General features: G+C 39.7%; 1 protein-coding gene across 1 annotated transcript in view; it reads left to right on the forward strand.

Annotated features, from left to right (window-relative positions):
- LOC112103401 (contactin-6-like) overlaps positions 1 to 12,425 on the forward strand; it is a 131,687-nt gene that overhangs the window by 24,041 nt on the left and 95,221 nt on the right. Inside the window, exon 2 of the mRNA XM_024195170.1 lies at positions 4,686 to 4,781. Coding sequence (XP_024050938.1) covers positions 4,686 to 4,781 — 96 coding nt within the window. The remainder of the gene's footprint in view (positions 1 to 4,685; positions 4,782 to 12,425) is intronic.

Consider the following 12,425-nt stretch of genomic DNA (forward strand, 5'->3'; position numbering starts at 1 on the left):
GGGTTACAGATTGTTCTAATAAGCCATAAATCCAGTGTCTCTGTTCAGTCCATGTTTTTTACTGTCTAGCAGAGTTAAGCTCCCAGGCTTGTCTTTTGAAAATGTTGTGCAGGCTTGAAACTTTGTGAGGGTTTCTGATCCTTCTTTTATTGAAGACAACGAGAGGTTTTTTCCCCACAGTGTAATTGGGTCTCTTCTCCTAAACCCTAAACTCTGAAATTTGAAATATTCAGGCCTAAACGATCTCCAGATGTTATGGTGACATTTAACGTCTGTGGCATTGTTCTTATAAGGTTCTATCCAATCCTCACAAAAGCACTTCCTAGAGGTGTTTACACACATTCTAAACACTAGTTTTTCACAGCAGCCTTCACATGTCATCACCAAAATCTTCATAGCAGTGTTGGGAAAGACCTTATGCGACTTGATTTTTTGCTATGTTCTAATAAGCACACAGTACTCTATGAGGCACTTATGCCTATATCAACCAAGTCACCACTAAGGCCTATGCACTTGTGTTCTTTCATGCCATTGCCTGACTTTGGGTCCAGGTGTAAGTGGGTGCTATGCACCTACTAATCTCCCTTCCCAAGAAGATGGGTAGTGAATTGATAAGGATCTGTAGCAAATTGTTGACACCTTGGAGAAAAGGGAACAGGCATAATCCAATGACTCTATTATTACTTCCTTCATTTATATTGTACTAACTTTTCAGAACAAGTATGTAGACATGTTTATAAAAGGTTTAAAAGACTGGGTGTTTAGATATTACACCAAATAAATAAAACTATAAGTATCTGTTAAGTTTGAGTGAGGCATACAGAATCATGCCATTCTTGGTTTCCTTTCTGTTTATGGTAGTGAATACAACATACTATATGCTCCTTTCCTTTTTGTCTTTTCCCCCCATAGAATACTTAGGCTAGGTCTACACTACGGGGGGGGAGGGGAGGTCGACCTAAGATACGCAACTTCAGCTACGTGAATAGCATAGCTGAAGTTGCATATTTTAGGTCGACTTACCTGGCTGTGAGGACGGCGGCGAGTCGACCGCTGCCGCGCCGCCGTCGACTCCGCTTCCGCCTCTTGCCACGGTGGATTTCCGGAGTCGACGGCAGAGCCATCGGGGATCGATTTTATCGCGCCTTCACTAGATGCGATAAGTCGATCCCCAATAGATCGATTGCTACCCGCCAATCCGGCGGGTAGTGAAGACATGCCGTTAGACTCCAACCCAGAAAACTAGCCGGCAGGAAATTAAAGGGACATCATATATCTTAAAAATGTTTTCCAATGCATTGACAGATACCTTCAATTGTCACCATAACAGAGTGTGGAAAGTGTCATGAGGTGTTGCAGCTCCCTAATTCAATTCATCCACCTCTGAATAGACAATATTTGCACAGGAGACCAACATACAAGAAGAGGGAGAGGAGGAAAAAAATAATGTCAGTTATGTAAGGTTCATCTAAAGGGGAGCGAATTCAGGTATTGATAAGCAAGAGCTGAGCCTGTCCAGGTAGTGACTACTATTGTTTTGAGTAGATGAGGCTGGGGTTGTTTTTGTTTTGTTTTGTTGTTTTTGGTTTTTATTATTGTTTATTAAATTCTCTGCCTACTGGCTCAGGAAGTTACCCAGTTGTTGAAAATATGGGGAGAATAGTGTCTGTTTGTGGAAACTGTGAACAGATACAATCCTGAAACTGAATCTGAGCAAAATTGTCACTATTTTTACCACTTTGAAAAAGTTAGTTTGGTGCAGGATTGACCACCCTGCAGGCAGAATTCTTCTATCTATTGACTAGGTGCAACACAAGCAAAGGGACCATTCTCATCTAAGCCTTGCCAACATACCTACATCTACCAATGTGCCTCCATCTTGGACTGGAAGGACCTTCTGTAGGGATGAGATATGATTTCAGTATCCCTGACCCCTTTAATCCTGAGCCTCCTTCGTGTCATTTCCAGAATTCAGGACCCCTAATCATTTGGAACCCTTGTCGCTCTCCTCCCCTCATTTAAGCTAAGGGACTGTAAACTTTAATGCCTCAGCTGATCAAACTGCTGTTGAACCACATGAAGAAAAAAGTATTCTTTGAGAAAGCAAGGTCTCAAACAGAACTTTCTAGATAAAAAACAGCACTTTGAATCTCCCCCCACCCAAATCAGCCAACAGTGAGTACAGATTGCAAAACACAAATACAATACGTTCCTTAGGGGAAACACTGGAAGAGCCCCAAGTTGCAAAGTTGTGTAATAAATGGTAAGCACAGATGTAGACTCCTCCATTTCTTCTGGTTGTCCACTAGGTATTACCTCATTTTTATCTGCATCAGCTTGGTCTCATCCTTAACCTCATAATTAGATGTTAGGCAAGACGCTTGACAGCAGGTGGGATTGAAGAGACTGACATATAGAACTAGAGGGTATTGCATATTGATGACATCATAGTTCATGAATTCTAGCTAGCTATATAATGATCCCCTACACACACTGGGAACTGTCCAATCCTGTGGAATCACCAATGTGAGAGCCCAAAGGGAAGTTGAACAATTGGTCACTATTACCTTCTACATCTTCTCAAAAAGAAAAGAACAGAGCCGTTCAAGTGTGACTCCACTTCCTCATTTTAAAGTCCACAAACGTGTCAAAGAACTCCACAGGGTTAGTGCTATCACAAGCAGCTGACAAATACAAAAGTAACAGCACAGACATGTGATCTTCTTCGCCTGCTGACCACCACAATCAGCATCGTCTCCATGTTATAGCATTGCCTAAAGCCAAAGTGGCTATGGTAAAACCTGAGAACTCCATTAGATTCTCGACCAATTCCACCAGAGCCTTCTTGATTATCCTTCTCAGCAAAAGAAAGGTAAAAAAAAATACGACGATATCTTTAAGAGACTGTCATTGTCTGGGAAGGCTCTTATAATCATCTCTTTCAAAGAAAATTGTATGTCCCCCTACCAGAGACAGCTCATGGAAAAAATTTCCAACAATATCGCCAGCAACTTTCTGATGGCCTTCACTAGCCAAGAAGGACATGGATTCAATCTGCAGGTCATAACAGAAAACTTCCCTATCACCACCAGCATATCAGCAAGTGACATTGGCAAAAATTCAAAACAAAGGTGACTGCAGGAGCAGACAGCCTGGGCCAAATCTGAGCTAATTTAGCCACAAAATAATCTGATTATTTCTCACAGTGAGAAACAGTTGACTCTGTCACTGGATACAAATGACCTGAATTAACCCTGACATTTAACAGCCCCATTAACAAAGTCCTCTGACACATCTATCTCCCTGTGCAGCTCTAAAAAAAATAAAATGAAAAAAAAAAAAAAGGTTTAGCTCATAGGGGAAAAAAGCAAACACAGTTATTATTTACCTGATTTCTTGTAGATTATAAATTTGATTTGCATGACACTCTCTACAGGTCTAAATTTCCGTGCCTAACTGGACCTAACGGTACTTTTCAGAGTGTGAACATAAAACCCTTGTGGTAAGATAAATAAAGCAAACAATATGTGAAATTATATGGGATAGACAGCTCTAGGAAGGAGATGATATATCTTGTTATATTTTATTAAAACACAGTTTGAATGGGAAAAAAATAGCATTTGATACAGCTCCTGCCATAAGGCACTCTGACATAAAAGTAATGAATCTCAGCATTTTAAATGAGAGCTTTTGGAACAAAAAGAAAACCATTGGCTTCGGTGGAGTTTTTTGGAAGATACATCTGCTATGTTATCTTTTGTCATTAGAGTCACATTATTAACGGGGAACCACACTGAGAAACTTATTATCCGCACCTTTTTAATAAGCAATGAAACAGAAGGGTAGATTCTTTTCTTGATGTATATTTATAGCTTCAGTTAAAAGAAACTGACAATTAGCCATAGAAATTACATTTAGGGGTAGGTTATACTACCATAATGAATCTCCTAGTGTCCATTTATTTGTCTCCTTTAAAGCTCTTCATTTGCTCTTATAGGTCCAAATGCAAAGCCCATTGAGATTAACAGAGAGATTACCCCTGACTTCAGTGGGGTTTGGATCAGGACTATACTGATCAGATTCCTTTAAAAAAGGTCTGCCTGCATAGGCATTTCAGTACAGATTCTCCTATATGTACTAAAGTAAATGCTAAAGTTACTGTCCACCTAATAATTAAATGAAAAAACATTATTAGAAAAAATAGGCTTTTTCTCTATTGATATGAAAGACTTGTAAATTTGAAATATACCAAAAAAAAGGCCAAGACAAGCTTATTTTTTGTGTTCAGTATCCAAAAGTGGTGCTATAGAGTCATCAAATAATGCTGAATGAGCTTGCAAAGGGGAATGTAACGTATTACAAAATGACGGGAGTTGGGAAGCAACTTCCCTATGAACAGGTTATTCTATAATCACGCACCTCAAGGATTTTAGCACCTCCACCTGAAGCACCTGGTACTGGACAATCTCAGAAACAGGGTACTAGATTAGGGAGACCACTGGTCTGACATGGTATATGAGCATGTATGCAGATAGAAGTTTTATTATAATATTGCAATAAAAGGCCTGGCTCGTTTAATTTCAGTTAGATTTTTTGTCAGAGTAAGGATTGCAACGTTGGACCCATAATTTGCATCTAAATAAATCTGACAGTTAATATTTGTTTTTTGTTTTCTTTTGTTCAAGATCTTGGAAATTTTGAAACCAAAACAAGAAGCACCGTCTCCGTCAGAGAAGGACAAGGAGTGGTTTTGCTTTGTGGTCCTCCACCACACTATGGAGGTATGATATGACGTTCTGAATTGTGCAGTTGATGTTGATTTATACAGATACTGTCATGTCCAGCAAAAGGTAGCAAGCAGCTCACAAGGTGATGGACAGTAGAATACTGTGAGATGGACTGAACAAATTGGTCATTTTTGTTTCAGAGCATTGCATTCCTAAAAAGAGAATGAAATGGCAAGTATATTTACTACTTTACTATAAAATCATCAGATATGAGTAAGTATTCTTCAGATTCAAACCACTAAAGCTGTGCTCTTAAATGGGTTTCTTACAATGTGTGGATTTTCAGCTTTAAGACCCCTAAATTGGACTACTTGTGGCAATATAGTTAAGCAAATGCATAAAGTGTTTGCAGGATTGTGGCCTAAATTTATACTTGGGTGAGTACTAGAACTGTGTAAACCTTCCTGTATTAACTAAGAACCACTGAAAATCTTCACTCCGATATCAAACTGTACTCAAACCTTTTAGAGTTTCAGAAAAATATGGGCAACTTTTACCCCTATTATTTTTCATTTTCACGTTCTTCTACATTTCGAATTTCAGCCTGAATTACAAGCTCCAAAAACATCTGGAAAAGTGTTATCAATACAATGCAGTGTGTTAATCAAAAGAGTGATAAAAATTGTTTTCTTAGCAGAGAGTAAGGTCTTCCAATAACAGTGGAGCAGAAATGTACATAGTATACTTCAGAATAATCTGTGGTAGCATCTTAAGAAAGGGATTTGTCTAAAATGTACAAAGTATATTATAAAGATTTCATTGTATTTCCAGATCCACCAGGAGCAAAAATTAATGGAAGCCCTGTTTCATGAGATTGTCAGTCCAATTTCAAAGATCAAAGAAATTCAGATAGATGATAGTTCTTTTTTATACGGTCATAAAAGAGCCCAAATTTTTCTTTATTGTTATTCATATTGCAACCCCATGCAGAATCAAAGCTCCATTGTACTGGCCACTGTATACACATATGATCCCTGTGCTAAAGAACCAAGTACATGCAGATTGGTTATTCATTACCTGGTAATGACTGTTTGGGTTAGAGCAAATATTCCCTCATCAGTATTCAACACCTCTTCATCAATAGAAAGAAAGTGGGAACTCTAAAAATAGGGATCAAATTAACGGATATACTACTCCATATCACTAATTTTGACCACGTGCACTATGACAGCTTGAGAGCCGTGTGAAACATTTGTTGAGAAACTAAACACACTTTCTGAGACTGAAGAGCTTCTGTGCAAAACGCTTCGTTAGTGAGTATTTAGTTGAAGTTAGGCATGGCAGTGGTTTCAGTTAAGTGTTTAGCGTTTCAAGCCGGGTTGTTTGGGTATCAACACACGAATGAAGTCACACGACATTTCTTCAAGCTTCTTGATTGGCTGAGCTCTATTCTGTGTGCTTGAAAGGATCAACAGAAGCTATTTTCTCTTGTTTCCTCAAGCTTGTGTGAGAGGAAGCAAGAAGATATGCTGGAGTAGGAGCAGATATGAGGTTTACTAAAGCCGCTAGCTTGGGATGCTTGGTCACCAGTGATACTCTCCAAAAAGACAATCGCAGCTGGGGAATGGGGGAAATCAGGAGAAGGGTCTATTGGATGGCCTACTAAGGCGCAAGAAAATAGGGTATTGTTGCACTGATATTTTGGTTTAAGTACGCGGGAGTGATGTACGGCACACTCCTATATAGTTTCCATCCAGTAATGCTAGAGTTTGTATTTCTCCTCTCCCCATCTCACCTTGTAATGCTAGAATTATTTCAGAGGGTAAAAGAGATGGGGAAACTAGGAAAGTTGAAAATATTTTCCATCCCTCTATGAAGTGAATCCACAGGCAACAGTACCTCACTTCATCCCATGTCAATTCCTCCATTTTCTATGTGTAGTAACTGAATAGTAGCCTGCAGTAAGAACTCCATTATATATTAAAATCACTTTGGGTGGTATAAGAGGGCCTCCATTTGTCCTTGTAGTCCCCATTATTTTGGTTTCATAATTTATACATACAATCTGACATGGAAACTCACTTTATTCTCTGAAACATCTCTGATTCTCTACTGAGGCAAAACCCAGCTTACCTGTGTGTGTGATGCTGTGACTGTTTGTGTAAACATAACACACAGTAAAACTTTGACTAAACATCATAAAGAATGGGGGAGGAGTCTTCTGGGGAATTGCTTGAGAACATAAGAACATAAGAATGACCATACTGGGTCAGACCAAAGGTCCATTCAGCCCAGTATGCTGTCTACCGACAGTGACCAATGCCAGGTGTCCCAGAGGGAATGAAACTAACAGGTAATGATCAAGTGATCTCTCTCCTGCCATCCATCTCCACCCTCTGAGAAACAGTGGCTAGGGACACCATTCCTTACCCATCCTGGCTAAAAGCCATTAATGGATTTAACCTCCATGAATTTATCTAGTTCTCTTTTAAACCTTGTTATAGTCCTAGCCTTCACAACCTCCTCAGGAAAGGAGTTCCATAGGTTGACTGTGCATTGTGTGAAGAAGAACTTCCTTTTATTTGTTTTAAACCTGCTGCCCATTAATTTCATTTGGTGGCCCCTAGTTCTTATATTATGGGAACAAATAAATAACTTTTCCTTATTCACTTTCTCGACACCACTCATGATTTTATATAGCTCTATCATATCCTCCCTTAGTCTCGTTTTTTCCAAGCTGAAAAGTCCTAGCCTCTTTAATCTTTCCTCATATGGACCTGTTCCAAACCCCTAATCATTTTAGTTGCCCTTCTCTGAATCTTTTCTAATGCCAGTATATCTTTTTTTAGATGAGGAGACCACATCTGTACGCAGTATTCAAGATGTGGGCATACCATGGATTTATATAAGGGCAATAAGATATTCTCCATCTTATTCTCTATCCCCTTTTTAATGATTCCTAACATCCTGTTTGTTTTTTGACTGCCGCTGCACACTGCATGGACGTCTTCAGAGAACCATCCACGATGATTCCAAGATCTCTTTCCTGATTAGTTGTAGCTAAATTAGCCCCCATCATATTGTATGTATAGTTGGGGTTATTTTTTCCAATGTGCATTACTTTACATTTATCCACATTAAATTTCATTTGCCATTTTGTTGCCCTATCACTTAGTTCTGTGAGATCTTTTAGAAGTTCTTCATAGTCTGCTTTGGTCTTAACTATCTTGAGCAGTTTAGTATCATCTACAAACTTTGCCACCTCACTGTTTACCCCTGTCTCCAGATCATTTATGTATAAGTTAAATAGGATTGGTCCTATGACTGACCCTTGGGGAACACCACTAGTTACCCCGCTTCATTCTGAAAATTTACCATTTATTCCTACCCTTTGTTCCCTGTCTTTTAACCAGTTCTCAATCCATGAAAGGATCTTCCCTCTTATCCCATGACAACTCAATTTACGTAAGAGCCTTTGGTGAGGGACCTTGTCAAAGGCTTTCTGGAAATCTAAGTACACTATGTCTACTGGATCCCCGTTGTGGAAGCAGAAAAAGAACTGTCAGAAAAGAACTGCAATGCAATGTTTTTCTCCGACACCCTTGTCCACATGTTTGTTGAAACCTTCAAAGAACTCTAATAGATTAGTAAGACATGATTTCCCTTTACAGAAACCATGTTGACTTTTGCCCAACAATTTATGTTCTTCTATGTACCTGACAATTTTATTCTTTACTATTGTTTCAACTAATTTGCTCGGTACTGACATTAGATTTACCAGTCTGTAACTGCTGGGATGACCTCTAGAGCCCTTTTTAAATATTGGCATTGCATTAGCTATCTTCCAGTCATTGGGTACAGAAGCCAATTTAAAGGACAGGTTACAAACCATAGTTAATAGTTCTGCAATTTCACATTTGAGTTATTTCAGAACTCTTGGGTGAATGCCATCTGGTCCCGGTGACTTGTTACTGTTAAGTTTATCAATTAATTCCAAAACTTCCTCTAGTGACATTTCAATCTGTGACAATTCCTCAGTTTTGTCACCTACAAAGGACGGCTCAGGTTTGGGAATCTCCATAACATCCTCAGCCGTGAAGACTGAAGCAAATAATTCATTTAGTTTCTCCACAATGAGGTTTCTTGATGCTTCTGCTGCCCCTACTACTGCTTCTTGTGAGCCATAGGTGCTCCTGAGCTGCTGGTGTTTGTAATGGTGGCCTCTCTTGGTTGGTGAACTATGGGGTTCAGCAAAGTTCCTTTGCAGGAACTTGTGGTGCATCCACATTGATCTAGTTTTTGCTTGTAGCGCAGGGTCACGTAATTTTTTCACATTTTCTGTACATGTAGCACAACATTTCAAGCCCCTTTCTTCATCTAAATTATTCCGAAACCTTGGATACTATGCTCACCTGCCCATCCCATTGGCTTCCTATACAGTCTTTTCTCTACTGCCCTCCATCATCAGTATCACACCTATATGTATTTTAGTATGAATACATTTATATGTGTATGCCTTTATGCTTATACAGTAACTCCTCACTTAAAGTCATCCTGGTTAACATTGTTTTGTTGTTATGTTGCTGATCAATTAGGGAATATGCTCATTTAAAGTTGTGCAATGCTCCCTTCTAACGCCGTTTGGGAGCCGCCTGCTTTGTCCACTGCTTGCAGGAAGAGTAGCCCGGTGCAGCTAGTTGGTGGGGGCTTGTAACCAGGGTGGACCGGCAGCCCCCCATCAGACCCCCCTATCAGCTCCCTGCTCCCCTAAGTTTCCTGTGCTGCAGCTGCCCAGCAGGCTGTCAATCGGCAGTTCAGCTGTCCCTCCCCCCACTGCCATGTGCTGCTCCTGCCCTCTGCCTTGCAAGCTGCTCCCAGAGACTCCTGCTTGCTGTGCAGGGGAGAAAGAGGGGAGCTAATGTCAGGGTGTCCCCCTCCCCCCTGTTCCTGCACCCCGCTTACCCCTTCTCCATATAGAGCAGGGAGAGGACACAGACGGAGAGAGACAGAGAGAGCTTGGGGCAGCAGCTGCTGTCTCAACTTCCTGATCCACTTAAAAAGACAATGCACTTAAGAGTGGGTCAGCTTACTTAAAGGGGAAGTGTGCATCTCTCTCTCCCACACGCAAGGTGTGTGTCTATCTCTGTCTGCTATGCTGTATCCCCTCCCTCCTGTCTCTGTCTGCTATGCTGTCTCCCCTCCCTCCTGTTCGTGCTGCCTTGATGAGAGGCTACATTAACAACAATGAGTTAACCCTTGAGGGCTCAGCCAAGTGCTAGCTCATCATTTAGCAGCAAGGCATTCCCAGGGAAATATCCCTCCCTCTTCCATCCTCTAACGTCACCACCTCAACCAAGCTTCACAATCATCATAGTTATGAACACTATTAAATTGTTTAAAACGTATACTGTGTGTATATCTATATAATATATAGTTTTTTGTCTGGTGAATTTTTTTCCCCTGGAACCTACCCCCCACCCCATTTACATTAATTCTTATGGGGAAATTGTATTCGCTTAACATCGTTTCGCTTAAAGTCGCATTTTTCAGGAACATAACTACAACGTTAAGCTAGGAGTTACTGTATAGATTATTTTTTTCTCATGGTATTTATGTCCCTAACAGAAATAAGTGATATGACTCTCAAGAGAACTGTTCTTTTGAGATTTTGCAGCTCAACCTTGCAAATCAGAAGGGGGCTTGAATAGTTTGCATGAGCAAACAAAAATTCTGGGTGTTATAACCCAGATCAGACCTTCAAACCTTTTGAGAACTACCCATGAGCAATCAAAGGCTCATAACCCCATAGTTTTCTAATGTACCCCAAACAGCTTCCTGTATTACCTCTTAAAGATCATAGAAAATTTCATTTAAAAACAATAACATGAAGAATTAAAAATAGCACAATGGCCAAATCAGTTTTTCAAACTGAAAGCAGCAGCTACTCTTCGGTCATTCATTTTTTCTGTCTTCCAGGGGAGGCGGCCACACATACTTGGGAGCTTAAAATACTTTACTGTGTGCTAGCACTGACTTCTCTGTCTCTCTCTCAGCAATATTTTCGCAATTCTTATTAAAGAAACAGAGTTATAAGACAAATTCTCAAGAGGAGAAGATAAATAGCGATCTGTAAAGGGAAAGCAGTGTATCAAAGGGGGAAAGAAGTCCATCAATCAGTTTAAGCCCAGAAAATCTTATAGAGAGATGAAATGTCAGTTCATGTAATGTTTACAGCACTATGAAAGAGGTATATAATCAGGGAGATTAAATGAAACCCAGTCCTTAAAGGCAGAGAAAGCTCCAAAGGGAGTCCCTGAGATGGATCAATGGGACAGATAGGACAATTAACCATCCTCAGACTAGCAGGCTCCTTTAGACTCAAAGTAAAAACATGATACTGACAAAGCCAGGGAGGATGTTCATAATGGAAACAAATAGTTAAAGGTGAGTTGATCCCAGATTAATTGAACTGACAGAAGGATAGTCATGAACAAACCCCTTCCATAGTGTTTTATTGGTTGGAAATGTGAGCTGCTGATGAAAGGGCATAAAAACAAAAAACGTTATTTGGCATAACAAGCCTCCAGAGAATGGAAATTGAGTTCCTCTCCTGTGAGCCATTGACACTGTATCTGTTCCAAAATTATATGCTATGGAGATGAGGAATAAGGTGTGAGGTACAGTATAAATTGTATTCTATTCTAGGGCGCTAAGACAGTGAAACATTTCTATTACTGTGGAAAAAGTATTTTGATTGAAGCTCTCTCCCCTGACATTGAACACTTAAAACAGAAAGGCCTAGTGGCTGTATGCATGGTTCCCACTGAATTTAATGGAAGTTCTGTGTGAGTAAGGCAGGCAGGATTTGGCTCTTAAAAAGAGTTTGGAAGGAAACTAGTTAGCTATCAAATAGTTTGCTGTTTACTTTCTTGGACAGTACACCGTGCCAGAGAAAAGTTGCAAATGTGTTGAATTTCCTTGTTTTATACAAAAAGGGTAACCTGGATTAGAAAGAGGAGGTTGGACATTTTTGTAACGTTCATTAGAGAGAAAGAAAGAGAGAGAGGTCAAATTAAATTGATCTTTGTTTCTTTAAACAGAACTTTAGTTTCTACAGGCTGTACTCTCTGCATTTACTACTGAAGACAACATGTTCTGTCCATTTGTTGCAATCTAAGATTAGCCTCAGAACTAATGATGAGATTATTATTATATATTTGTATTACAGTAGTACCTAGAAGCCCTAGTCATGCACCAGGACTCCATTGTGCTACGTGCTGTACAAACACAGAACAAGGATCCCTGCCCCAAGATTGCCTAAATTTGCCACTGATGATCCTTTTTAGGCCTCACATTGTTCCCACAAATATTACAGTGAATAACATCCGGGCTTTACACAAAATCTCTGTTAATTTGCCACAACTCTCATTCCTAATATGGTTAGTTCACTCAAACACATTCATCATTAGATTTCAGCTAATAATTTTGTTTAATATTGTGAAATGAACAAATGAATCATGTAGCTGTGAAGGACCCTTGTAATAAAAATCACCACCACTTAACATAGACTGTTTGAATAGTATTATGGTATCAAGAGGCTTTGAAATCAAACTGTAATCTTATTCCTCACATTATTTGTAGATGATCAAGATAAGGAATACTTATGTTCTCTACTCCATACTGTCGAACTCTAAGATG

This window comes from Terrapene carolina, unplaced genomic scaffold (genome assembly GCF_002925995.2).
Source record: "Terrapene carolina triunguis isolate 2854851 unplaced genomic scaffold, T_m_triunguis-2.0 Scaffold89, whole genome shotgun sequence".
NCBI lineage: Eukaryota > Metazoa > Chordata > Testudines > Emydidae > Terrapene > Terrapene triunguis.